This window comes from Rhinatrema bivittatum, chromosome 9, assembly GCF_901001135.1.
Source record: "Rhinatrema bivittatum chromosome 9, aRhiBiv1.1, whole genome shotgun sequence".
Taxonomy (NCBI): domain Eukaryota; kingdom Metazoa; phylum Chordata; class Amphibia; order Gymnophiona; family Rhinatrematidae; genus Rhinatrema; species Rhinatrema bivittatum.
Window position 1 is genome coordinate 197,589,147 of NC_042623.1, and position 27,431 is coordinate 197,616,577.

At 43.7% G+C, this 27,431-nt stretch overlaps 1 protein-coding gene across 19 annotated transcripts in view; it reads right to left on the reverse strand.

Moving 5' to 3' along the window:
• TRIP12 (thyroid hormone receptor interactor 12) overlaps window positions 1–27,431 on the reverse strand; it is a 495,519-nt gene that overhangs the window by 357,351 nt on the left and 110,737 nt on the right. For all 19 annotated transcript variants that reach the window (XM_029615415.1, XM_029615414.1, XM_029615411.1 and 16 more), the window contains one exon: window positions 12,708–12,854. In XM_029615415.1, the coding sequence (XP_029471275.1) occupies window positions 12,708–12,805 (98 nt within the window). In that variant the 5' untranslated portion in view covers window positions 12,806–12,854. The remainder of the gene's footprint in view (window positions 1–12,707; window positions 12,855–27,431) is intronic.

Sequence of the window (27,431 nt, forward strand, 5' to 3'; positions counted from 1 at the left end):
CCATGCAAGCCATGAGATTGGTTGGGGGGTGGGGAGAGAGCAGTGGCTTGAGGCCTGAAAATTAATTGGGCAGTAGAGCCCACACAAGCCAGGAAGTCAACAGTGACCTGGATTTAGAAGTTGCAGCAATAAGGTGAGGGAGAATAGTGGTGAGTGGCTGCGGAAAAGGCTTATGGAGGGAGAGGGAGAAAGAGAGAAGCTCTTGGGAAGGAGCAGGGATTGGGGTGGGGGGGGGGGGGGGAGAGAGATTGCCGAGGCTGGGCTTGAAAGGGGATAGAAAGACTGGTAGGGGATTAACTGGATTTCTCAATTTAAAAAAAAAAAGCTCCACTTGACAGTTGAAAAGGCATCCACACACTTAAATGATGGGAAACCCTACACTACAGAAAAGTGATTCTTATCCTTAGATTATTTCTCTCTCAATGTAGTTTTATTAGTATCTGCTGATGATTCTTCTAGATATGGGATAAAAAGGAAGATTGACTTCTTTGGAAAGTATGGATATTCATGTAATTAACATGAGATCAACCTATTTAATAGTTTTTACTTTTTATGCAGGATGGATCAGATCTGACTACTCACTAGCAAAGGATTCCACAAGATAGAGAAAAGCAATTTGCCACCATGTTCAAAACTAATACAGCAGATTTAATTAGCATAAGTAAAATCGATGGGGCAAAGTCAACCTGGTTTGAACTTTCTCTGTTAAAGTTCAAGAATCTTCCCCTTAGATTTCCTCTTCCTATTAAATAGCAGCAAATTGCCAAGACCTGATGGTATTCACCCCAGAGTTCTGAAAGAACTAAAAAATGGAACTGCAGACCCACTACTGGTAATTTGTAACCTATCACTAAAATATGCCACTATACTGAGAATAGGAAGGTAGTCAATGTAACATCAATTTTTCAAAAGGTCTCCAAGGTGATTTTGTAAACTTCAAACCAGTGAGTCTGCTGGCAAAATGGTAGAAGCTACTGTTAACAGAACAGAACTACTGGGCATATGGATAGATGTGGCTTAACGGGGAAAAGTCAACATGGATTTACCAAAAGCAAGTCATACCGTACCAATTTTTTGAAGATGTAAATAAGGCTATGTCCTAGTGTGGATTGGTATCTGGTAAAGATGTGAAACAGTAGACTAAAGATTGAGTTTTCCAAATGGATCAAAGTGAATAATGGCATGACATGGAAAAGGGAGCAATGAGTAACATGCAAATTTGCAGATGACAAAAATTTAGTCAAAATAGTTAAAATACAAACTAACTGGAAACGCAGGAGAATATTGCCAGAAATGTTCCCTCTAGTTTTCTTCCAGCATGTGTGGATGCGGCACAATGATAATTTTTGCACGTGTGAGGAGGTGTTTCTATCATAGTGCCACTATTTAAAGCCACCAACAAACCACCACCAGGGACCCAAAAGTCTTTTTCCCCCTCCTCATCTCCCAGCAGTTATACATCCTCTTCCCACCTCCAGCAATCACACAGTCTCCCAATCCCCTGACATCCCTAGCAGTCACATTCTCTATACCCCAATCCCCCCATCATCCCCAGCTACTCTCTCCCAATCCGCCCTCATCATTCCCAGTCACTCACACCCAATCCGCCCCCTCCGCCATCACCCCCAATCCAGCCCTCCTATCATCTCCAACTGTCACTCTCAAACGCCCCAATTCTCAGCATTTTTCTCTTTGGCTCATGCCAGTGTTATGGAGTTGCATTACAGACTCCTATCCTAAGAAATAGAGAGGCTGTTATGTAAGAATGAGTCTTCCCTGCATTTTAGAGCAGCTGTTTGCAATGTGTTAGTTCAATTATCCTTCACAGAATAGAATCAAACACAGGGTATTTTTAACCCTATCAATCAGGACTAATCACAGCGAATGGCCTTTATCCTTACAAGAAAATCGATCCCAAAACAGGTAATTACCACTCTGATCAAAAATATTTGGCTGTAAAGAACTAGGATGAAAACAGATGTTAGAAAAGAAGGATTATTTGGTCTATCCAGTCTGTCCATCCAGTCCAGTCTTACTTCATCTATGTTCTTCTTCCTCCCTCCATCATTAACAAAAACTGCAAGAGCCTATTCTATTGACCTGCACAAGAGAAGAGGCAGTCTTTCTTGGAGAAATCTGGTCTACTTTTCTGGTATTTGCTATACTTGAAATGTCCATGTTTTCAAACTGATATATGGAAGTAGTGGAAGATCTGTAATTCCTAAATGGAAAACTATGTCTGCCCTCTCATTTTTTTCATAAACAAGGCTAACTAACAAGGGGGTCTGTGAACCCATAGGATTTTTCTGTGAATTAATTTTTCTTCAATTGGAATAGGGAGGACTTGCAATTCCCAGCCCCAAATAGGTAATGAGACCATCACAGCAGTGACCAAAAGCTTTAATACAGGAACTTGTAATCCCAGGATAAGAGAACTGGTGGCATCAACAATAGTGATAAGGACTTAAATGTCTGAATCCTAGAAGATACATTTGCTTGCCTTGATACTATTAAGAAACTCTGGTCTTCTGAAACAGGAAGGAAGAATCTGCTGCCCAGTAGAATGTGACGTAACATCATGCAAAAGCACCCAACCATGCAAACAAATAAAGTGAGAAAGAAAGAAATAGCATGGTCAGTAATAATACATCTCCCCTTTTCATTTAATAGGCGGCAGAACTTCAATCTCCCCCTGCTAATGTATAAAGAAATACATGGACTGCCCAGAATAATATACAGAGAGCAGCAACACAAAATTATTTTCTGCAGAATTTCTAGTTTTTCTTCTTATTGTTGCTGCAGTAGCTGCTCAAAGTCCCTGCAGATCACAAATCTTCCAATAGGCTTGTTAGGAAGCTCGAGTACCACTTGAGTAACAATCAGCTCCTAACATGACAGGTCAAACTACAGAATGAAGTAAAAAAAAACAAAAAAAAAACCTTTTTGTTAAAGCGACTTCTTCCTTTTAAAAAGGCATATGGCACTATATGTTATAGTAGGCATTTCAATCTAACAGACCTTTAATTTGGTTAGGTTGAAGGGCTGTGAAAATAAAAATCAGGTTTTAATCACTCTGTGAAATTACTTTGAGACACTGGATTACATGCAGACACAGTACTAAGCCAAAGTACATGCAATATAAAAGCAAAATTACCTTTTGGAAACGTGTCCCCTGGACCCAGAAGTAATGTTAGGCTGCACTTTGGGTGTTTTAGGAATACATTTTCTACTCTCAGAAGGGCTATATGTCTTATGCTTTGCCTGCCCTAAATGTGACCTGTCAGCAGAAAACAAGAGAGCTAGCAGAAATTTGAGGTGCAAATAGAAGCCAAGCGCTTGAGAACCATTTCAAATTAAAAAAAAATAATAAAGAGAAAAAGCAAAAAAAACCTGCACACTGTTAGTTTAGCTCAGAATTCCAATATATGAGAAGGAAAACATCACAGAATACATTGTGTGCAGGCAACCCACACAACATACCTACATTGAGAAAAAGTCCAGAAATCAAAGGATGCTAAATTAAATTGGGATACACCACCCACAGCATGGTTTCTACCAGCAACTCCAGTATATTCAAGCAACGGGGGTTCAAATACTACAGCAGCATCCAAACTAACCAAATACTGAGACAAAAAATTATTTCTTGAATTTTAAGAGGCAAGTTAGGGTCCATTTCCTTCTCATTAGCCTTTTAGACTAAGTTCTCAACCCTAGTCCTTGAGGGTCACAAACAGATCCATCTTTTGGTGTAACCCATCTATACAAATTAGCCTTGTTCTTATACCATTAGCATTCAAATACATTTGATGAATATTTACTGTGGTCAACTTGAAAGGCCAGACCTGTGGGTTGCCCCCTCTGGGATATTGTGTTCTAAAACCTCAGGTCACTTCTGAGATTCAGGGCAGCTTAGAACACAAGTGTGTCCAACTCTGGCCCTCAAGGACCACAGACAATCTGGTTTGAAGATGATCCCTAATGAATATACGTAATATAAGTGCGCATACCGCTAAGGCAGTGTGTTTGAAACTCTCATGCATATTCATTAGGGATATCCAGAAAACCACACTGGTTTGCAGCCCTCAAGGTCCAATACTTGAACACCCCTAGCTTTAAAAAAAAAAAAAAAAAAATCTTGTGCTGCCTCCAAGAGATGTATAATTGTGTAATTGTGCTCTGTTGCTGCAGAAGAGCATGTTAACAGACAACTTGTGTTCATTATAGAGAAAAGCTGCTTTTAGTCTCGTATCACATGCAAGCTACAACAGCTTCTAAGACACCACATGCTGAAAGCATATGAGGCATATGGATCTATGAAATTAACTTCCTCTGAAAGAAAACTGTTAACACACACCAAAACAAATTACACAAGGACAGTAACAAATATGCCAGTAATTACAGCAAATTGTATTTGAATGATCTGATACTATCTCGTTTTTAGCTACTTTTCAACAGCTAAAGAAAATGCTGCGTTCACTAACACTTAAATCTGCTCTACAATCGCATTCCTCCCTAGAAAGATTTCCTAATATACTTCAACTTGAAAACTTTTGTCTAGTTAACAGATACAGCTTGCAATTTGGTCTTTAGTTGCCCAGATGGAAAGGAGAAAAAAAAAAGGTCCCTAAAAGTAGGAATGGTTTCACTCCTGTAATGTGGGGAAAAGGAATGAGATGTGGCATGAAGCACTGGACTCTCAGCTCCTCAAGCCTTTGAATTGTGAACTCCACTGCCTGCTTCTTCTGCAGGGAATGGCAAGGGGACACCATGAACATGTCCCGAGGAATGCTGCAAAATTCCAGTACATACATTCACGTATCACCTTCAGGACCCACTGGTCCGACGAGATCTTGACCCAAAACTGATAAGAGAGAAATCCCCCTATTTCCTATTCCGGAAGGTAGGTCGGAAAACCTTCATTGGTAAGCTCGGGAAGGTCCACAACCCAAGCCCTCTCTTGGGCTGCTGGGGACTAAAAGACTGAGACCTACCGAAAGGCCAAGTCTGCTGAAAGGTTGTCCCTCTGTAGGGACGAAAACGTCTGGAACCCCAGAAACAATCCCTCATACCAAAGGGGCACTGTAACTGCTTCTCCTCCAAACGAGATACCGGAGACTCGCCCCACTTACTGGTTAGTTTCTCCAATTCGCTCCCCTCAACCCACCAGGCTGCCTAGTTCCTTAACCCCAACAGGAACGAACATTTGCTGGCATTCCAAGAATCAAAACCAGAGAAAGTCCTGAAATCCCTCTGTCTCTGATTCAGGTAAAGCAGAGTTGCTTACCTGTAACAGGTGTTCTCCAAGGACAGCAGGATGTTAGTCCTCACACATGGGTGACATCATCAGATGGAGCTCTGCACGGGAAACTGACTGACACATTGAGCATGACCAGCATGCCACTATCCACACTGGGTCCCCTCTTCAGTCTATAACAGAATTCGCGAAAAATAAAACAAACCAAAAGAAATCCAAATATGCGGGGTGGTGGGCGGGTTTCGTGAGGACTAACATCCTGTTGTCCTTGGAGAACACCTGTTACAGGTAAGAAACTCTTTCTCCAAGGACAAGTAGGAGGGTAGTCCTCACACTTGGGTGAATATGTAGGTAAAAACTGCTCCCAACAAAGGCAGCATTTAGCAGGTGCAAACGTGAACAACTAGAGCTGCCAGAACACAGGGAGCAAGCCTACACCCATTCGTGGGGTCAGAAGCACTGACTTAAGAAGTCTGCCAGGGAGATATACAGCTCAGAGGAAGATGCTGTTCTTGAGAGCCCAGGACCAAACCTGGACTACTTCTGAGCAGAGGAGGTATGAGCTCATCCTTCTTTGCTTGTTCAAGTACCACATTGCCACCTAAATGTCAGTTTGAACCAGGACCACCTTGTTGAGCACATGCTCCCGGAACGCCCTCAGGGCATAACGGATCGCCTGCAATGCCAGAAAGTTTATCTGGAAACACCTTTCCTGGATGGACCAAAGACCCTGAGCGTTGATATCTGCAACATGGGCCCCCCAAACAGTGTGGGATGTGTCCATGGTGAAAATGATTTGGGGCTGAGGGACCCAGGGGGGCATCCCCCTCTCCAGATTGGGTAAGGATTCCCACCACAGAAGGGATTGCCAAAGGGGAGTTATCAATACACTAGTCCAGATTTCCTGAGTGGCTTGGCACCACTGGGAACGCAGCGTCCACTGCGCCCTGCGCAGCAGAGTAGAGTGATGTGAGCTATCGCTACCATGTGTCCCAACAGGGGCAGAAACCGGTGTGCTGAGACATGAGGGCAACAAGAGTACCTAAGACAGGGAAGCAAGGGTCAACGCTTGGTTCCGGTACAACAAGGCCTTGTTCTGGACCATGTCCAGCCTTGCTCCGATGAAGTTCAACTGTAGTGATGGTGGGAGATGGGATTTCGGGTAGTTTATTAGAAATCCTAGATCCTCCAGGGTACATGTGGTGGACTGTAGATAACGCAGAGCTCCCTGCCGTGAATCACACTTGGATGAGCCAATTGTCGAGGTAAGGGAAGACATGTATTATTCCCTGCCTCCAGAAGTAGGCTCCCACTACCACCAGGCATTTTGTGAAGAAACTGAGTTCTCACACTAAGCCGAAAGGCAGCACGCAATTCTGGTAGTGGTCTTCCCCTACTGGGAATCGCAGATACCTCTGGAGATGGGGATTTAGACATATGTGTCTTTTAGATCAAGGGAGCAGAGCCAGTCCCCAGCCCTGGAGAGGGATCAGAGTTCCCAACGAGACCATCTTGAATTTTTCCTTGTCAAGAAAACGGTTTAATGCCCTCAGATCCAGAATGGGGCAAAAGCCACCAGTTTTCTTTGGAATCAGGAAATACCTGGAGTAGAGCCCGTCTCCCTGTTGGTCAGGTGGGACTGGTTCGATTGCTCAAGCCATTAAGAAGGTGGAAAGCTCTACTCTGAGTATCTGCTGGTTCTCTATGCTTCTCCACTGAAGACATGGAGGAGGAGGAGTTTGTTGGAAATCCAACCTGTACCCTTGCCTCACAATGGATAGGTCTCAGTGGTCAGAGGTCACTGAAATCCATTGCTCGATGAAGAGTTGCAGATGGCCCCCCATTGGGGGGGTTGTGTCTCTGGGTAGGGATTGTTGGCTCAAACCCCCTGGCTGCCAGTCAAAATCACACGACAGGGTTCTGTGGAGCAGGGATAGGGCGGGATACATGGGGTTGCTGCGCCCTTGGCCTAGCTGGCACCTGCTGGGGTCTCACTCTGGAAGCCAGTGGATAATATTTTCATGGCTGGTAAAAAGGCAGTCTTGAATATTGCCAGGCAGGCTTCTTGCCTGAGGGCTGAGTGTCCAACGTGCTGGCTGACAATTGTTCAAGGGTTTCATTATAGTCCTTCAGTTGAGCTACCGCCTCTAATTTTGTCCCCAAAAAGGTTCTCTCCTGTACAGGGAAGATCTGCCAAACGGTCCTGCACTTCAAGACTGAGGTCGGAAGTGAGTAGCCAAGCCATGTGACGAGCCCCAATGCCAGCAGCTGCTACCCTCATAGCTGTCTCGAACACGTCATGCGCCAAGCAGACCTCAATTTTATCAGTCTAGGCCTTGCTGAACTATCCTCAAACTCCTCTTAAAACTGTTGTGGGAGACATTCCCCCAAATCCTGAACTTGCTTCCACAGGTTCCTGGAGCACTGGCCCATATAGAGCTGACAGCAGGCAATCCTGGCTGCTAACATGGAGCCCTGGAATACCCACCATCCAAAAGCATCCAGAGCTCTATCCTCATGGCCCGGTGGGATGGAAGCATCTTGAGTCTTGAGTCTCTTCACCTTCTTTAAGGTCGATTCCACTACACTGACTGGTGTGGAAGCTGTCAGCATTCAAAACCAATGGTGGGCTGGACAAGATAGACCGCATCCTTCTTGCAGTTCACTGGAGGAATGGAGATAGAATGTTCCCAGAGCCATACGACTACCTCCTTAAAAATCTCTTGTACTGGCACAGCAACCACCTCTTTAGCAGCATTAATAAATTGCAGGATTTCTAGCATCTTATGATGAGAATCCTGTTCTGTTAAGAGCTGGAAAGGCACAGGCTCCACATAGTCTTAACAAATCCAGCAAAAGATAGATCTTCTGGAGGGGACTTCCGTCTCTCCTCCAGCAGGGAGGGTTCAGAAGGCAAATCCTCTGGTTCCTCCATGGAGGAAAAAGATGCCTCACCTTCCCAAGGATCGTATGGGGCTTCCCCTTCACTTTGAATGTCTGGAGACACGGGAGGAGGAACCCCCACCAGAGCCCTACTTTTCGACTTAGAAGGTCTTGGGGGCACTGGTGGACCTGAAGACAGCACCAAAGGCACCAGTGTAATCCCGGGATGCAGTGGCACCCATGGATCTACCAGCATCGGGAACGCCAGGAGCATCAAGGGCACCGGTCCAGATGGCCCCAGGAGTGCCAGAGATTGTCGGGGCATCGTGCAGTCTGGGCACTGTCAACATCGATAGACCTTCCTCATCTAAGGAGTCACTCACTGGAATGGGAACCGGTGGTTGCAGCAGTGATGCTCCCTTCATTAGCGAAGGTGGCCAGGGTATCAGCGCTGGCTGCTTCGGCAAGACACTGAGCAGCATGTCCAACCACTCCAACAGAAGAGCAAGCATCAAAGGAGTCTGTTCTTGCAGCGGTGGTGGTCCCGGTGGAACTGGAGGTTCAATGCCCTGCAGGGCCCGGCTGACTGCCAACCGCACATGTCTCTAACTCCTCCTCAAAGGCCACAGAGGACAGGATGGCGTGAGGAGGCGGCAGCAGTAGAATCGTATTGTAGCTAGAATCGCGGGGGGCGGGGGGATTTGGAGGGAGAGGGATCCACACCTACCACCAGTACCTATAGGGATCGCAAGATATAACCTCCTCCACACGGGACTGCTTCAGGGGAGGCACGGAACGGTTGCCTTCATGTGGTCCGACACCTTCCAGGAAGACCAGGTTCTGTGTTGCCTGGATTTTTCCCAGTGCTCACCTCTGTCCTTCCCCGGGATCGACAGAGAGGAACCCGATCTGAACCGCGAGGATACTGACCTTGCTCAGTCCCTGCCCCTACTCCAGGCTGAGGATCGGTAGTGGAGGGGATACAGAGGGGGTCAAGGCCAATGCTCCTTTTCCTTGTGGTGCAGGAGTCCTGGATGCCGACGAGAGTTCTGATTTTTTAGCGCCAGTTTTTCCATTTTGTCCAGGCACGCCCAGCGACCCTTGGGGGGGGGGGGGGGGGGGGGGGGGGGGGGAGGGATCTGGGTACAAAGATCACAGACATGGACATCATGTTTTGCCCCCAGGCAGAGGACACAGACTTTGTGGGGGTCCGTGATGGACATTGTCCGGGGCACTGGGGGCAGCGGCGAATGCCGGATAATGCCATGGCAAAAAGAACGCGGCGCGCGGATGACAGATGACCACCAGGAGGCAACACAGTCGGTACAAAAAAAAACAAACACACAAAACTTACCGATACCGAAGGGAAAACAAATCAGAAAAAACACGCAGAGGGACCCAACAGGGCTTAGAAAGGAAGAAAACAAGAATTTCTCACAAAAAGAATGCGAGCTCCACAGTCTAGAGGCTTCAGCTTCGCAGAAAAAGAGACTGAAGAGGGACCCCCTATGTGGATAGTGCATGCTAGGCATGTTCAGTGTGTCAATCAAAGTTTCTAGAAACTTTGATAAAAGTTTTCCGTGCCGGGCTCCATCTGATGTCACCATATGTGAGGACTACCATCCTGCTTCTCCTTGGAGAAAAACTTTTTTTTTTTAAACCTTACCTGAGCTCAGTGCTTACTGGCTGAGTACAGAGGACTGTCTCCAGCCACAGGGGGAGAAGGCATCTGCCATCACCACCGCACTCAGCCTCCTGCACCTGCTGCCTTTCAGCTAAACTAGCAGCTAAGTCCATCCTGGGAAACCCAGCTACCAGACCACAGCACACTTGAGGGACCACGGAAAATCACCTCAGGAATTCTCAACTGGGGGAAGGCCCTTTAAGTATCACTGCAGGACAGCAGGCTCTCTTCCTGAATTTCAAATTTCTCCTTTCAAAAAGCTCAAAGCAATCCCCATAGGGAGATGCACGTCCACCATCTGCTGGAGATGGAGCATACTGGCAGGCTGGAGTCACTGTAGGGTTATGTATACTGTAATGTCAGCTTGCTCTGTCTCCATCTGCTGGCAGGGGAACAGAAACCCACTGGTCCTGAGTCCATCTGTCTACACGCTAGGAAATGGGATTTTAGATTAGACACTGCTGTAGGACTGTCATGCTGCTGGAACAAAGGGTGATCATTAGGAAATGAAAAATCCTGGGAGTGGATATATGTTTCAGGAAAGAAGATCTGCTTCAACTGAGAGGCTTCTAAAGCACATGAAAGGTATCTATCTCCTTTTATGAAGTTGAGGGAAAACAAACTGTAATTCATATATGTTAGTTCTAACTGAAGGGTCGGGTTATTAGAATGGTTAGTGTTTGAGCAGGGTGTGTGGTGAATGCATTTTATTCTGAAAGGGAGATGAGGTAAGAAAGTTGTAAGGGACTGATGGCTTAACTGAAATGCCAGTTTATGTGTTTTATCATAAAGATGTTATTATAGATATTTGTATTTTGTTTTATAAGATGCTGATGTAGCTATATATGGTTTTGACAAATTGAACAGTTGTGTTAATTTAAAAAAAAAAAATCTTTTGAACATTAAAAAGTCCCTTTAAAAGAACTGTAGTCAAGCAGCTTTACGATTTTCAGAAATTACAATAGTCAGAGGCATTATCCAGTGCACTGAGTGTACTTGAAATATTGCATAATACACAGCAGGGACAAAATTTACCAGCAGCACTCAACAGAAAATGCTTCAAAATTACATCCTATAATCAAAACCCACATAGTACCACCTATTATGATAGTACCACCTATGTGGGTTTTGATTACAGTGTGACATTTGGATTTACCTACATTTTTGGTTTAGGGTTGTTTTGTTTGGTATGTCAAAATTATATCCTACATGTTAGTTTGTGCCTCTTCATAGAACTGTTTAGGTGCTCTCAACCTCCCCCTTTCACAATACAATACCCAGAAAACATATTTAGCAAGGGTGCTCATCTGCAATATATATGGCTCCAAATAAGCTGTGGTTAGATATTTATTGGTTTTGAAGCATGCATGCATTTGAACATCCAAGGTGGATATTAAAGACTACAGAGATTTACAAAATAACTAGTATTTAAATACATTTCATGATTTATATGTAATAAAATACTTAACTAGCCAACCTCAAAGCTATCTTTTAAATGCCTTGTGCTGCTTTTTATAATGTTTATAATATTTTTATGCATGGCCATGTAATTTCCTTATTTTCTTCCACCATTCCTACTCCGCTTTTTGACCTAGTTGATGTAACTGGACCATATTCCAAATAGTCCACATTCCTTGTTTAGTTAAGTTATAAGAAACCATACACTTGATAGTTACCAATTGCAGTTTTGTTCACATCAGATGTTCAGCACCTTGTTTCAAGGAAAGTATCAAAATTAAGTTGAAAAAAAACAAAACAATGCTTTAGAAGACAATTTTCAAAGGGATCCCTCTGGCCGAAAACTGCTCCATGCAGAGCAGCTAAACATATACCCTTGGGAATGGTTATCTAGGGTGGGAACAAAACCTCACCCATGTAACTGCATTTTTAATTAAGTGTGTGTAGTTTCTTCTGGAACAAACAGCTGAGCAAAGTATAAAGGTACTTTTCTACCTGGATACCCTTAGCCAATTTTCAAAGAGAAACTAACAGGGCATAGAAGTAACTGCATATTTTGGTACTCTATGCCTTACTGAAATCTGCTTTAAACCAAATTTCAAAATTAAGGCCTACTACAGATTAGTGTTCGTTTACAGTCATATCACTTACCATTATAACAATGGCTCTCTATCAGGTCCTCAGAAACTGCTGAGTCTGTTTTTCAAGACACCCACAATGAATGTACATGAAATGTATTTGCATGCACTGCCTCCACTGCATGTCAACATCTCATACACATACTCACTGTGGGTTGACCCAAAAACACAACTGACCATACTAGTCTTGTGGACTGGGTTGAGAACTAGTGCAGTAGGAGGCTACAGCTTTGGAAATCGATGTGCATAGCGGTCTCATTTTGTACCTCAACATAGTACTGCAATAGCCTGGTATCTAGTGGTACCTGCAGGAAAACAGCATATGGACCTACATTCCTGAAGTAACATGAGAAAGCAGATACCCAGTATTGTAGTATCACATTGAAACAGTTTAAAATAGAACTGGTTAGTCACAACAACCGATGCCAAAATGATTATAGCATTCATTTTCAATGATATTTTTTTTTAAAGAAGAATGAATTCCTCTCCCCTCCCACCAACACACACTCTTAAATAAGGTTCATTTGGACTAGAAGAAATAAAGGAGACTATTTACTTGAGGTCTTTTCCCATACTACATCTATGTGAAAATGCTTAATGGAACTTGGCCCAAAAATGTACTCTACACTTTAGACTCTTGTATTGTGTTCTAAGTACTTACAAAAATCCCCCAAAATTGAGACACACATGGTTCATTTTGAGGGAATTATTCCTGATGAAGATATTACAGCAATAATCATATGAATAAAGTGGTACATGGCAGCCTACATCTGCCTACAAACAAACATACCTTCCTCCTGCTGAGTCGTCTTGCGGTTGGGCCCCGGCAGTGTTCCTCTGTGAACGTCGCAGTGACCCCCCTGGATTGTTATTAGGCCGGTTGGACATTGGCACCTCTCTCCTGAAGGGACATACCCTTTCTATACACTACCATTCACTGGAAGGGAAAAAAAAAATTTTGGCTTCTTCAGATAATTTTGTATTTTTTTTCAAGTGAATGCATTTATTAACACTAACACAAAGCCAACGTTTTGAACATGAAATAAAAATGGAAGCAGATGAAACGTCTTTAGCAAAATCTAATGTAACCCCACTGGAGACAATGCTTGCAAATCTCTCATACATATTCACGGTGGATATCTGAAAACCAGGCCTGTTTGAGGCTCTTGAGGATGGGAGTTAGCCACCCCTGTCACAGGCAGATTGCATAGTCACATAAATATAAAATCAGTAGATAATTGAGCAATTCCAATACGCGAAAAAACTTCAAAGTACAATATTCCCTGGTCCTCATTTACTGAAAGAGCTAAAAAATTAAAATCAATCAATAGTAAAACTATTTTAAAATAATTTGCCAAAAAGGATGAACTCTGCAAAACTTCAAAAAATTGGTCTTGGCACATCAGGTGTATCTGTATTTGATACCGAACTTTACTCTAATTTTTCTTAAATACGTTACTAGTTACACTAAATTTCTTCTTTTAGAGTTTTCCATCTTATGAAACGATTCAAGTTATGATTCCTGGCCTTAATTCAGTAACTATCCTCAAAATATTTAACAGAGACCCCAATGTAGTATACTTGGATTTTCAGAAGGCATTTGACAAAGTTCCTCATGAGAGGCTTCTAGAAAAAAGTAAAAAGTCATGGGATAGGTGGCGATGTCCTTTCGTGGATTGCAAACTGGCTAAAAGACAGGAAACAGAGCAGGATTAAATGGACAATTTTCTCAGTGGAAGGGAGTGGACAGTGGAGTGCCTCAGGGATCTGTATTGGGACCCTTACTTTTCAATATATTTATAAATGATCTGGAAAGAAATACGACGAGTGAGATAATCAAATTTGCAGATGACAAAAAATTGTTCAGAGTAGTTAAATCACAAGCAGATTGTGATACATTGCAGGAAGACCTTGTGAGACTGGAAAATTGGGTATCCAAATGGCAGATGAAATTTAATGTGGATAAGTGCAAGGTGATGCATATAGGGAAAAATAACCCATGCTATAATTATACAATGTTGGGTTCCATATTAGGTGCTACAACCCAAGAAAGAGATCTAGGCGTCATAGTAGATAACACATTGAAATCGTTGGTACAGTGTGCTGCGGCAGTCAAAAAAGCAAACAGAATGTTGGGAATTATTAGAAAGGGAATGGTGAATAAAACGGAAAATGTCATAATGCCTCTGTATTGCTCCATGGTGAGTCTGCACCTTGAATACTGTGTACAATTCTGGTCGCCGCATCTCAAAAAAGATATAATTGCGATGGAGAAGGTACAGAGAAGGGCTACCAAAATGATAAGGGGAATGGAACAGCTCCCCTATGAGGAAAGACTAAAGAGGTTAGGACTTTTCAGCCTGGAGAAGAGACTGCTGAGGGGGGATATGATAGAGATGTTTAAAATTATGAGACGTCTAGAACAGGTAGATGTGAGTCTGTTATTTACTCTTTCGGATAGTAGAAAGACTAGGGGGCACTCCATGAAGTTAGCATGGGGCACATTTAAAACTAATCGGAGAAAGTTCTTTTTTACTCAACGCACAATTAAACTCTGGAATTTGTTGCCAGAGGATGTGATTAGTGCAGTAAGTATAACGGTGTTTAAAAAAGGATTGGATAAGTTCTTGGAGAAGTCCATCACCTGCTATTAAGTTCACTTAGGGGTAGATTTTCAAAGGGACACGCGCGTACCCCCCGAAAACCTACCCCAACCCCCCCCCCCCTATTTTGCATAGGCTCGGCGGCGTGCGCAAGTCCCGGGGCTTGCAAAAAAGGGGCATGTCCGGGGGGCATGTGTGCGGTCCGGGGCGTGGCCAAGTGCCCCAACGCTCTACTGCCCGGAGGCAGTAGTAACTTTTCCGATAAAGGTAGGGGGGGTAGAAAGAAAGTTCCCTCCGAGGCCGCTCCGATTTCGGAGCGGCCTCGGAGGGAACAGGCAGCGCGCGCAGGGCTTGGCACCCGCAAATTGCACAAATGTGCACCCCCTTGCGCGCGCCGACCCCAGATTTTATAGGCTACGCGCGTATCTTATAAAATCCAGCGTACCTTTGTTCGCGCCTGGTGTGCGAACAAACGTACGTGCTCGCGTAAATTTATAAAATCTACCCCTTAGAGAATAGCCACTGCCATTAGCAATGGTAACATGGAATAGACTTAGTTTTGGGGTACTTGCCAGGTTCTTATGGCCTGGATTGGCCACTGTTGGAAACAGGATGCTGGGCTTGATGGACCCTTGTCTGACCCAGTATGGCATTTTCTTATGTTCTTAACAGGACAAGTGTAAAAAAAAAAAAAAAGCAAGTTTGCTTGCTGTAAACTGTGTTTTCTGTAGATAGCAGGATGAATTAGCCATGCTGTTTGGGAGCTGGCAGCCCGTTGCAGGAACTTCTCATAGAATATTGAAAACTTTGCTCCTGCATGCCTGCGTGGTGTCTTCCCGTGCAACTGACTCTCTTTCCTCAATTAGATATCAAAGAAATAGGAGCATATAGAAAGGTAGACTTAGATCAGGCAGAATGGAAGAGACTGTCCAAGGAGGTAGGTGGGGACACATGGCTAATTCATCCCTTCTACGGAAAACACCATTTACGGTAAGCAAACTTGCTTCCCCGCCGATAAGCAAGCTGAATTAGTCATGCTGTCTGGGAGTCCCTAGCTAGGGAGACTAAGCACGGGATACTCAGTTTGAAAAACAGCTTATGTTTGGATCTGTGTAGGGTTATTTGTGCAGCGTATCCCTGCAAAGTGTGGACAGTCTTAAGAAGTAGTCACATGACGTAGTAGCTCCTGCCCCCCATGATTGCATCAGACATGGTATAGTGCTGAAGGTAGTAATGAGAAGTGAATGTATGTAGTGAAGGCCACGTCGCTGCTTTGCAAATGTCTTCAACAGGAACCTGTCTGAGGTGGGCAATCTAAGCAGACACAACCCTCAACTGATGGACTTTGACCTTTGAAGTTAGATGCTCAGACTTGGTAGAATAGCAGGTGGATGCATTGAGTTTGCCAGGTCGCTAGTGTCCATTTAGTCACTGGAAAATCTAGGGGCATTTGGGTTGAAGGAAAGAAAGAGCTAGGAGTGCCTCTTTGGCATGTTAGTCCTTTGCTTATAATAGGCTAATGTTCTTTTACAATCCAACATGTGCAGTAGAGCTTCCCGACTGTTTGAATGCAGTTTAGGGAAGACAGTTGGCAACGTTATGGATTGATTCAAATGAAAAGTCGAAACTACCTTCAGAAGGAAGGATGGATGAGTTTGTAAGGTGACCTTGTCATGATAGAAGTGTAGGTAAGGAGAAGAGTGAACTAGCACCTGAAGTTTGCAGACTCATCGAGCTAAGGTTATTGCTACCAAAAATAATACTTTCCATGTGAGAAATTTCAGTGAAGATATTTGCATTGGTTCAAAAGGTGGGAGCATCAGCACTTCCAAGACCACATTTAGGTCCCAAGGTACTGCTGATCGTGTGGTCAGAGTTTCAAGTCGACCCTCATGAAACAAGATACGAGTGGGTGAGTGGATATGGAGGACTCTTATATTGAAGGATGATACGCCGCCATGGCGCTGAGGTGCACTTTTATGGAGGAAACCACTATACCAGAAAGGTATAGTAAATGCAGGTATTTAAGTAACTGGTCCGGTGAAGAATGAAGAGGGTCAAGCGCTATTGACCTACACCAGTGACGATACTAATGCCATTTAGCTGCATAATTTTTCCTCATGGATGGTTTTCTTGAAGAGATAAGAATGTCCTTAATCTCCATCAGAATTTGAAGATGGCTTAGTACTTCCCTTTCAATCTCCAAGCTGTCAAGTGAAGGGAGTCTTGCCTGGGGTAAAGCTGTGTTCCTTCCTCCTGCGTTAGGTCTGATCTGTTTGGAAGAAGGATCGTTCGCTGTATGGAGAGATGCAGGAGGTAGGCATACCAGGGCTGCCTGGGCCATGCTGGCGCTATGAGGATGAGGTCAGACTCGTCCGCTATGCATTTCTGTATTACTCAAGTTAATAGCGGGATTGAAGGGAATGCATGCAATAGGTTCCCATTCATTTGGGCAGAAAAGCATCTTGAGCAAGCCTTTGTTTGCTTGGATATAGAGGGCAGAACTTCTGTAGCTTTGTGTTGTACTCTGTCGCAAAGAGATCTATGTGGGGTGTTCCCCACCTTTGAAAAGGGAGTATGCTACGTCCCAATGAAGCTCCCATTCGTGGGGGTGAAAGATTCTGCTGAGGCAGGCATCTTACCTAGCAGGTAAGATGCCTGCAGTCGTATCAAGTTACTTAACGCCCATTCCAGTGTCAATACTGGATTCTTTACATAGAATCTTTGAACTGGACCCACCTTCTTTGTTTATGAAGAACATATACACAGACAATCAAGTGGCTATCATCACTATTTTGTGTTGAAGAAATGCAAGCCGCACCTTCTTGCACAATCATATGGCACGTAGTTCTAGTAAGTTGATCTGGAAAGATTTTTTTAGTGGGAGACCAAAGGCCTTGTGTCTTGAAGTGCAGGATGTGTGCGCCTCATCCCTTCATGAAGGCATCTGTAGTTACTACTATCTGATGAGTGGGATTCAGAAAGACGCACCCAACTGTAAGACCCCAGGACTCAGTACCAATCCAAGTCCAATAACATTGGTTGAGTCAAGGTTTGCAGTCTCAACATGGGGTGGAAGTGATGCGGCCACTGGGATTTCAGACCCCACTGCAAAGGGCACATGTGAAGGAATGTGTGAGGGACTATGTACATCACTGCTGCCAAGTGACCCAATACGGTGAGGACTTGCCCAGCTGTGGGATGTGAGAGGAGCTTTAATGTTGAGGCCAGGTTCTGAAAAGTGCGAATCCTGTCCTCTGGAAGGAAGGCCTTGCAAAGGGATGTGTTTATGATTGCACCTATAAATTGTAGGGTTTGAGAAGAGTCTAGATGTGACTTTTCGTAATTTATGATTAAGCCCAATCTTTCCAAGCAAGTTATTGTCTGAATTTGGTGGGAACAGATCAGTTCTGGGTTTTTTGCTACAAGCAGCCAGTCATCCAGGTAGGGGAAAAGCTTTATTCCTTGTTTCTGAAGATGGGCCACAGCTACTGCTAGACATTTTGTGAATACATAGGGCACCGAGAAGAGGCAAAACAGTAGGACTTTGTACTGGTAGTGCTGGGTGCTGACTTGAAAACAAAGGCAGCGCCAGGAAGAGGGGTGCATTGGTATGTGAGTATATGCATCTTTCAGGTCCAGAAAGCACATCCAGTCATTGGGTTGTAGAAAAGGTAAAATGGTTTTCAGAGAAGCCATCTTGAACTTCTCTTGCCGAAGGTATCGATTCAGGGCATGGAGGTCCAGAATCATTTTGGAAATGAGAAAGTATTGGGAATAAAATCCCTGGAGCTGTCGATGATGTGGCAGCACTTGAATCACTTTTTGATGAAGCAGCAATTGGATTTCCTGAAGAGGGGACGGACGGACATCCCCTTCCTTTCGTGGAAGCGGAGCTAGGAGCGGTAACCATGGAACTATAAGGAATTTTAGGCGATAACCGCTCTTTATCATGTTGAAGACCCAATAATTGATGTCATCTGATGCCATTCCTGAAAAAAAGGAAAGACGGCATCCTCCCACGGGTATTTGTAGCTGTGGCCTGTTCAAGCTCAAAAAGACTGTTGGGGTTTTTGACTAACAGGCTGTGGCAGCTTTGATGTTAGCTAATAATGATTCAGTCCTCGAGATTGGATGTGCTGGGAATGCAGTCTTTGTTGATATGGTGGAATCCTGTATGAGGATAATGGCCTATAGGAGAGTCTAAGATAAAATGACTTGATAGGGTGGATAGTAACACTTCATCATTGTTTGGTCAGTGGACTATGTGAGTGACAAAACTGCCACACTTTTCTTTAAGCTGGGATATAGTTTCCACCAAGTTTCTCCCTGAAAAGGGTTCCTCCCCCCTTACATGGCAGGTCTGCTAGTTTGTCTAGGAACTCCTCGCAAATGGTGCTCGCCCGGAGCCAAGCTATTCTTCTGGCCGCTGATGGGCTGGGGGGGGTGAGGAGGGTTGCGCAGATTCTGAGAGAACAGTAACATGTTGAAGAAGGTTTGAAGAATTCCCATAATTTGGGACAGCGATTGAGAGGCTGCAGCTTGTTATCCTTTGTTGGTAGTTGCAGTTTTCTTTTTCTCAGCTGGTGGAGAGCTGTCTTGGCCCTCTCTAGGGAAAGTAGACTTCCCCGACCACTTTGGAGGGCTGTCTGAAGGTTCCTTAATGTATGCCCTCATGTGATGTTTATCCGAAGTTGATGAAGAGGAGCACTTCAGAATGCAAGGGATATCGGCATCTGAGTCGTTGGAACTTTCTAAATCAGAAATGGTAAACACTAAGGGTAGATCCTTAGATTGGTGCAAGTGTCTTGTCATCAAAATTTCCGACGCAAGGTGTTCTGCATCAAATGCCTTGATTTCTTAGTTTTCAATGGCCTCAACGTTTGCGTCTGAGTCAGATGTGTCTGCATCCTGGAAGTGTGGTCCAAAGCTGACTTCGACTCACTTTTTGATGTTTGCATCGGTTGACACAGCTCATCAGCTGATTTGCATCAACTGATTTCTGCATCGGTCTCAAAGGCTCAGTCCGATTCAGATCATCATGGGAAGTATCGGGCGACGCATTGGCGCTTGATTGTGCTTTGGTGCGTCTGGGCTGTTACAGGAATGACCATGCTTCATATGACCTGCTACGGTTTTTGGCCGTTTTAACTTACTGTTAGCCAGTTCAAGGAGGATACCCACTTTTATTTTTCTGGTATGTTGGGTTCTTGCCCTGGGGAAGACTGCACAGAGCGCTGGTTAGGGGCATAGGAACCAGACTGGTCTTCCTTCCAATTCCCTCAGTCCAGTGATCTTCACAGCACACTGCCGCTGGGCCTGTGGGGACATCCTGCCACAATCCCGGCAGGATGCCTGACTATGGTCAGGGCTGAGACATAAATAACAGCGGTCAGTCCGTGAGGGACATGATTTTGCCGCATTGGCAAAATTTAAAACCGGGAGCTTTAGGAGTCATCAGGACACTGAAAAGTGCTGTTTGGTGTTCACCGAAGTGATTTTGAGAAGAGAGAGAAAGCTTTCCCAAGAGTGGAGAGAGAAGAACCCGTGACCATTACTGCATGGGAAAGCAAAAAACGGAGGAAAGAGAGTCAGTCGTGCGGCAAGGCACCACCACACAGGCGTGCATGAGCAAAGTTTTCAACATTCTATTAGAAGTTCCCGCACTGGGCCGCCAGGGGGCACTCCCAGTCAGCATGGCTAATTCAGCCTGCTTATCTGTGGGGAAAATGTGCACTAGAACATAGAAATATACTGGCAGAAAGACAATCTGGTCCATCTAGTCTGCCCATCCACCCAATTAATTTAGTATTGTAAATCCCATCACTTCCTAGAGATTCCCTATATTTAACTCATGCTTTCTTGCATTCAGAGACAGTTTTTGCCTCCACCACCTTCACTAGGAGGCTATTCCATACATCTACTACCTTCTCTGTAAAGAAATATTTCTTAAGATTTCTCCTGAGTTTAGCCCTTTTCATCATCATCCCATGACCCTTTGATTTAGAGCCTCCTTTCCATGCAAACCTTGGAGATATTTAAACGTCTATCATATCTCCCCCTCTCTCACCTTTCTTCCAAGGTACACATGTTTAGATGTTTAAGTCTATCCCCATATGCTTTAGAATGAAGATCTGTGACCACTTTAGTAGTCACCCACTAGACCAATTCCATCCTGTTTATATCCTTTTGAAAGTGCAGTCTCCAGAATTGTACATAGTATTCTAAATGAGATATCACCTCTCATTTTCTACTAATCATTCCTCTCCCTATGCAGCTAAACATCTTTCTGGTTTTTGCTGTCATATTATCCACTTTAAGATAAACAGATACAATCACCCCCAGATCCTGCTCTTTTGTGCTTAGAAGAATTTCACCTCCAATGCTGTAACTTCTCCAGTGGGTTTTTGCATCCAAAATGCATTACTCCGGTTTTTTTAGCATTAAATCTCAGCTATCAGTCTCTAGACCATTACTCAGGCTTTGCTAGATCCTTCGTATTCCACACCTTCCTGGCTGTCAGCTCTGTTGCAGATTATGGTATCATCTGCAAAAATGCAAACTTTTCCCAATAATCCTTCTGCAATGCTGCTCATGAAAAGGTTGAAAATAACTGACTTGGGGGAAGTGATGTCACAGGCTAAGATGGAAACCTGAACCCATTTCTCCGTCTGGATGTTTACTTAATCCACTGAAATCAGATTTAAAAGGAGCATTCTGAGCCCATACCACCGACATTTTGTTGTTTCAACAGCTGCTCTATGATGGCGACGAGAAAAAAAAAAAGGCTGAAATCAAAAGCTATTTTGCAGCAGCTGGGACTCCAAGCTGGCGAATGACAGGCCCAAAGACAGCACAGGAGCCTTCTCCCTCATGCTCGGAGGAGGGTGGGCAAGATCTAACAAATACTGCAGAGAGGGAGAGCTCAACCTGGGAGGAGATAAGAGCATAGTTTAAATATTTTAAATGGGACATTATTTCTAAGAAGATGTTGGAGGAGATAAATGAATTGAGAGGAGAAATGAATTACATCGAGGCCCATGTGGATAAGATTGAACAGCACCAGGAAGAACAAGTCATGCGAGTTGAAAAATTGCAAAAGGAGGTTTTGGATTTGAAAGAAGGGAAAGAGGATCTCATGTGCTAAAACGGAGGATTGAGCGCGCAGAAATAATCTGCATATCAGAGGAGAGCCTGAAGTGCAGGAGTATGCAGATTGTGCAGAGGTGGTGAGACAAGTGTGCTGGGCTTTGCTGGCTGGTGCAGGAGAGATAGAGGTGTCCATGATCCAGATCGACTGGGCTCATCGTTTGGGGGATCCTATGCACCAGAATCTCCTTAGAAACATAAGTGTGCTTCAGTGATCTCCAGCTCAAAGAAAAAGTAATGGCGACTGCATGAGCCAATGGGGCTCTTCAGTGGGAATTTCATAAAATGTATTTCTTTGCAGACTTATCAGCTGCCATGCTTGCTAGACACCGGGAAATGAAGGAGATAACAGAGGTATTGCGGCATGGCAACATGAAATACAAGTGGCTATATCCTTTTGGCATTCTGTTTACTATCGAAGGGAAGTGAAAGCACTGGATGAAGAGAGATGCTTTGGAGAAGGCGGGATTAATTCAACCACTGGAAGTTTGTCCTTTGCAGAGTGGAGCGACACCAGATCTGGGGACTCCAACAAGGAACCACAAGATTTTTGCGAAATGGTAATGGATTCTGTTAAAAAAAAGTGGAAAAATGCAAATACAGAAGGCCCTGATTGAATAACCAGAGGAAACAGTGTGGCAACGAGCAGTCTTCGTAATCTGGGGGAAGTCTGACCAAATATGGTATGGGATGGTTTGAAAGCAGTTATTTGAGGTAAGCTGATGATATGGGCATCTTGGGAAAAGAGAGGGTGAGGAAAGCGGAGGAGTTACTTGTCTGGATCAGACATCTTGAATCGCAACATAAGACGACTTGTTCAAAGACAGGCGAGAGGGGAGCCGGATGGTTATCTGACTATATCTCAAACTCATGCTGCTAAATCAAGAGTATTTTAAATTTAGTAATTAGTCCTCTAGACTTAACGAGCAAGTTAAAAAAAAAAAAAAGTTGCAGACAGAGATTACAAGCATTAGAAATCAAGGGCAGTTGGTATATGCTCCTGGGATGGTAAGGGAGTGCACTTTAGGCACTTCTATCAGGAGCTTTAGTCAGCAGATGGCTCCATAAAAAAGGAGGACATTGATGGGTATCTGGCGGGGGTCTGGCTTCCAACTCTCGATCCTATACAACAGAAGAGGTTGGAGGGAGAAGTTTCCAGGCTAGAGAAGGTGATGCAAGCTAATAAATCACTGGAAAAGGAACAGTATGCAAATCCATGGCTCTCATGCTAAACTTTCAAAAGGGAAACTTTGCTAAAATAAGAAAAATTGTTAGAAAAAAACTGAAAGGAGCAGCTACAAAAGTAAAAAGTGTGCAAGAGGTGTGGTCATTGTTAAAAATTACCATTCTAGAAGCACAGTCCAGATGTATTCCACACATTAAGAAAGGTGGAAAGAAGGCAAAACTATTACCGGCATGGTTAAAAGGGGATGTGAAAAGTTATTTTAGCCAAAAGATCTTCATTCAAAAATTGGAAGAAGGATCCAGCAGAAGAAAATAGGATAATACATTTAACTTGCCAATGTTTATGCAAGTCATTGATAAGACAGGCTAAGAGAGAATTTGAAAAGAAGTTGGCTGTAGAGGCAAAAACTCACAGTAAAAACTTTTTAAAATATATCCGAAGCAGAAAGCCTGTGAGGGAGTCAGTTGGACTGTTAGATGATCGAGGGGTTAAAGGGGCACTTAGAGAAGATAAGGCCATCGCTGAAAGATTAAATGATTTCTTTGCTTCAGAGTTTACTGAAGAGGATGTTGGGGAGGCACCCATACTAGAGAAGGTTTTCATAGGTAATGATTCAGATGGACTGAATCAAATCATGGTGAACCTAGAAGATGTGGTAGACCTGATTGACAAACTGAAGAGTAGTAAATCACCTGGACCGGATGATATACAACCCAGAGTTCTGAAGGAACTAAAAAATGAAATTTCAGAGCTATTAGTAAAAATTTGTATCCTATCATTAAAATCATCCATTGTACCTGAAGACTGGAGGATAGCTAATGTAACCCCAATATTGATAGGCCGGTTCGTCTGACCTCCGTGCCAGGAAAAATAGTGGAAAGTGTTCTAAACATCAAAATCACAGAACATATAGAAAGACATGGTTTAATGGAACAAAGTCAGCATGGCTTTACCAAGGCAAGTCTTGCCTCACAAATCTGCTTCACTTTTTTGAAGGAGTTAATAAACATGTGGATAAAGGTGAACCGGTAGATGTAGTGTACTTGGATTTTCAGAAAGCGTTTGACAAAGTTCCTCATGAGAGGCTTCTAGGAAAAGTAAAAAGTCATGGGATAGGTGGCAATGTGCTTTCGTGGATTGCAAACTGGCTAAAAGACAGGAAACAGAGAGTAGGATTAAATGGACAATTTTCTCAGTGGAAGGGAGTGGGCAGTGGAGTGCCTCAGGGATCTGTATTGGGAACATTACTTTTCAATATATTTATAAATGATCTGGAAAGAAATAAGAGTGAGAATTAAATTTGCAGATGATACAAAATTGTTCAGAGTAGTTAAATCACAAGCAGATTGTGATAAATTGCAGGAAGACCTTGTGAGACTGGAAAATTGGGCATCCAAATGGCAGATGAAATTTAATGTGGATAAGTGCAAGGTGATGCATATAGGGAAAAATGCTGAGATTACTTACCTGATAATCTCCTTTTCCTTAGTGTAGACAGATGGACTCAGAACAAGTGGGTATAGTGTGCTTGTGCTAGCAGCTGGAGACTGATCTGACGTCAGCACGGGTACATATACACCCCCAGGAAGTGAAGCAACTCAGTAATCTTCCTTGCAAAAGCTGTTATGGATATATGTGTACTGACGATCAATGAAATAGGGAAACAGGATTCCCCTGACCGATGGATAGTAGCTGGAGACCGCCAGCGCTTCCAACCGGAAGGCGTCGACACTTGGTAGAGTGGACGCTCTTATGTAAGAAAATGACATGGCTTACCATGAATCGGTGAAACCCATGTATACTGGCAGCCGGGCGGGATGCTGAGTCCATCTGTCTACACTAAGGAAAAGGAGATTATCAGGTAAGTAATCTCAGCATTTCCTGGCGTGTAGCCAGATGGACTCAGAACAAGTGGGATGTACAAAAGCTTTCCTCCCAGACTGGGCGGGAGGCTGCCTGAGGACCGCATAGGACTGCCCTCGCAAATGCTGTGTCCTCCCTGGCCTGGACATCCAGACGGTAAAATCTGGAAAAGGTATGGAGGGAGGACCATTTCGCCGCCTTACATATTTCTGCGGGAGACAGCATCCTCGATTCTGCCCAAGATGCTGCTTGCGCTCTTGGTAGAATGAGCCTTGACCTGTAGAGGTGGTGACTTTCTCGCCTCTACGTAGGCTGCTCTGATAACTTCTTTGATCCAGCGGGCTATGGTAGGCCGAGAGGCCGCTTCCCCTTGCTTCTTCCCGCTGTGAAGGGCGAACAGATGGTCCGTCTTTCGTACTGCTTCTGTCATTTCCAGGTATCTGGGCAGCAATCAGCCGATGTCGAGATGGCGTAGCAAACGCCCTTCTTCAGATTTCTTCAAACGCGCCGTGGTTGGCAAAGATATGGTTTGGTTGAGGTGAAAGTGTGAGACCACTTTAGGTAAAAAGGAGGGAACCGTGCGAAGATGGATAGCCTCTGGAGTGAGCCTGAGAAAGGGATCACGGCAGGACAGCGCTTGTAGCTCGGAGATGTGGCGTGCTGAACACACTGCCAGCAAGAACACCATCTTCAAAGTTAGGGAACAGAGAGACAGGCCCCAGAGGGGTCTGAAGGTGGATCCCGCGAGGAGCGAGCGTGCAGGCACTCCAAACTGCTTTGGAGACGGAAATTACTGAGTTGCTTCACTTCCTGTGGGGGTATATGTACCCGTGCTGATGTCAGATCCGTCTCTAACTGCTAGCACAAGCACACTATACCCACTTGTTCTGAGTCCATCTGGCTACACGCCAGGAAATAACCCATGCTATAGTTACACAATGTTAGGTTCCATATTAGATGCTACAACCCAAGAAAGAGATCTAGGCGTCATAGTGGATAACACATTGAAATCGTCGGTTCAGTGTGCTGAGGCAGTCAAAAAAGCAAACAGAATGTTGGGAATTATTAGAAAGGGAATGGTGAATAAAACGGAAAATGTCATAATGCCTCTGTATCGCTCCATGGTGAGACCGCACCTTGAATAGTGTGTACAATTCTGGTCGCCGCATCTCAAAATAGATATAATTGTGATGGAGAAGGTACAGAGAAGGGCTACCAAAATGATAAGGGGAATGGAACAGCTCCCCTATAAGGAAAGACTAAAGAGGTTAGGACTTTTCAGCTTGGAGAAGAGACGGCTGAGGGGGGATATGATAGAGATGTTTAAAATCATGAGAGGTCTAGAACGGGTAGATGTGAATTGGTTATTTACTCTTTCGGATAATAGAAAGGCTAGGGGGCACTCCATGAAGTTAGCATGAGGCACATTTAAAACTAATCGGAGAAAGTTCTTTTTTACTCAACGCACAATTAAACTCTGGAATTTGTTGCCAGAGGATGTGGTTAGTGCAGTTAGTATAGCTGTGTTTAAAAAAGGATTGGATAAGTTCTTGGAGGAGAAGTCCATTATAAATAGTGGGTGGATCAAACCATCAGGTACTTGGGCATTAATCTTTCAGTACATATGCATCAGTTGTTGGGGTTAAATTACGGGCCCTTATTGAAAAAAAAAAAAAAAAAATCTATAGAGATCTGTTGCTCTGGAATAATGAACCCATTTCATGATTAGGCAAAATCGAGGTATTTAAACTGCACTGTGAAACTTTGAAAGCTTAAAGGAAAGGTTTTGTATCACTAATGCAGATTACTATGCGTTTTTTCAAATTTGTCTATCTTCTTCATAATGTTGGGCAAATTCATCTAGTGAATAGGGCTCATATAAAAATAGAAATGCTATGTTCAAAGAATAATATAAAGGGCTTGACATCCAAGATGTATACATGATACTTTTCGGTAAACCTAAGACTAGATTACAACATGAGCTGAGCTGGAAAAGATTTATAAATAAAATTAAACATTTAGGAAGATATAAGGGGTTCAGTGGTTAAAAACTTCCCTCTCTGTGCACTTAATAGAGAACACCCTGAAGGTGTACTATAGATGGTATCTTACCCTTCATAGGTTACATAAAATGCATAACAGTGTGCCAGGTAGCTGCTGGAGAGGGTGAGGGTACGGGGTATTAGTGCCTTTTTGGAAGAAGGTTCAAAGATTTGTTCAGTCTCTAATGGGGAGGCAATTAAGATGGGATTTTTTATATTTTATTTAGTGTGGCATCTGAGAATGTTCCATATGAAATGGATCAGCTGATTTCTCAAGTATTTGCTGCAACACGATGTACCATTGCTCTGAACTGTGTTAAGCACCAAACATGCTTAAGGTGCTTCTCCAAGGATACCATATCAAAATTTGAGAAACAAATATCAATTTTTATTTTTTAATTATATATCAATAAGCAATACAGGTACCCTTGGGAGGAACAGAAAGGCAGGACATCTGCTTATGAAAAGCACTAGCCTCTGTCTCTTGTTGTGCATCAGTGTGTTTTGCTTTTTATAGATGAAACAGGCAATCTCAAGTAAGTAAAACTGCATGAACCTATGGGAGTATCACGAACACAGCTTCTCATGTCAAAACAAGATAAATTAGACCTATATTACCCTGATCCCCTTCCCAAATTGAGGCCCACTGGCCTGATGTTCACATCAATCTT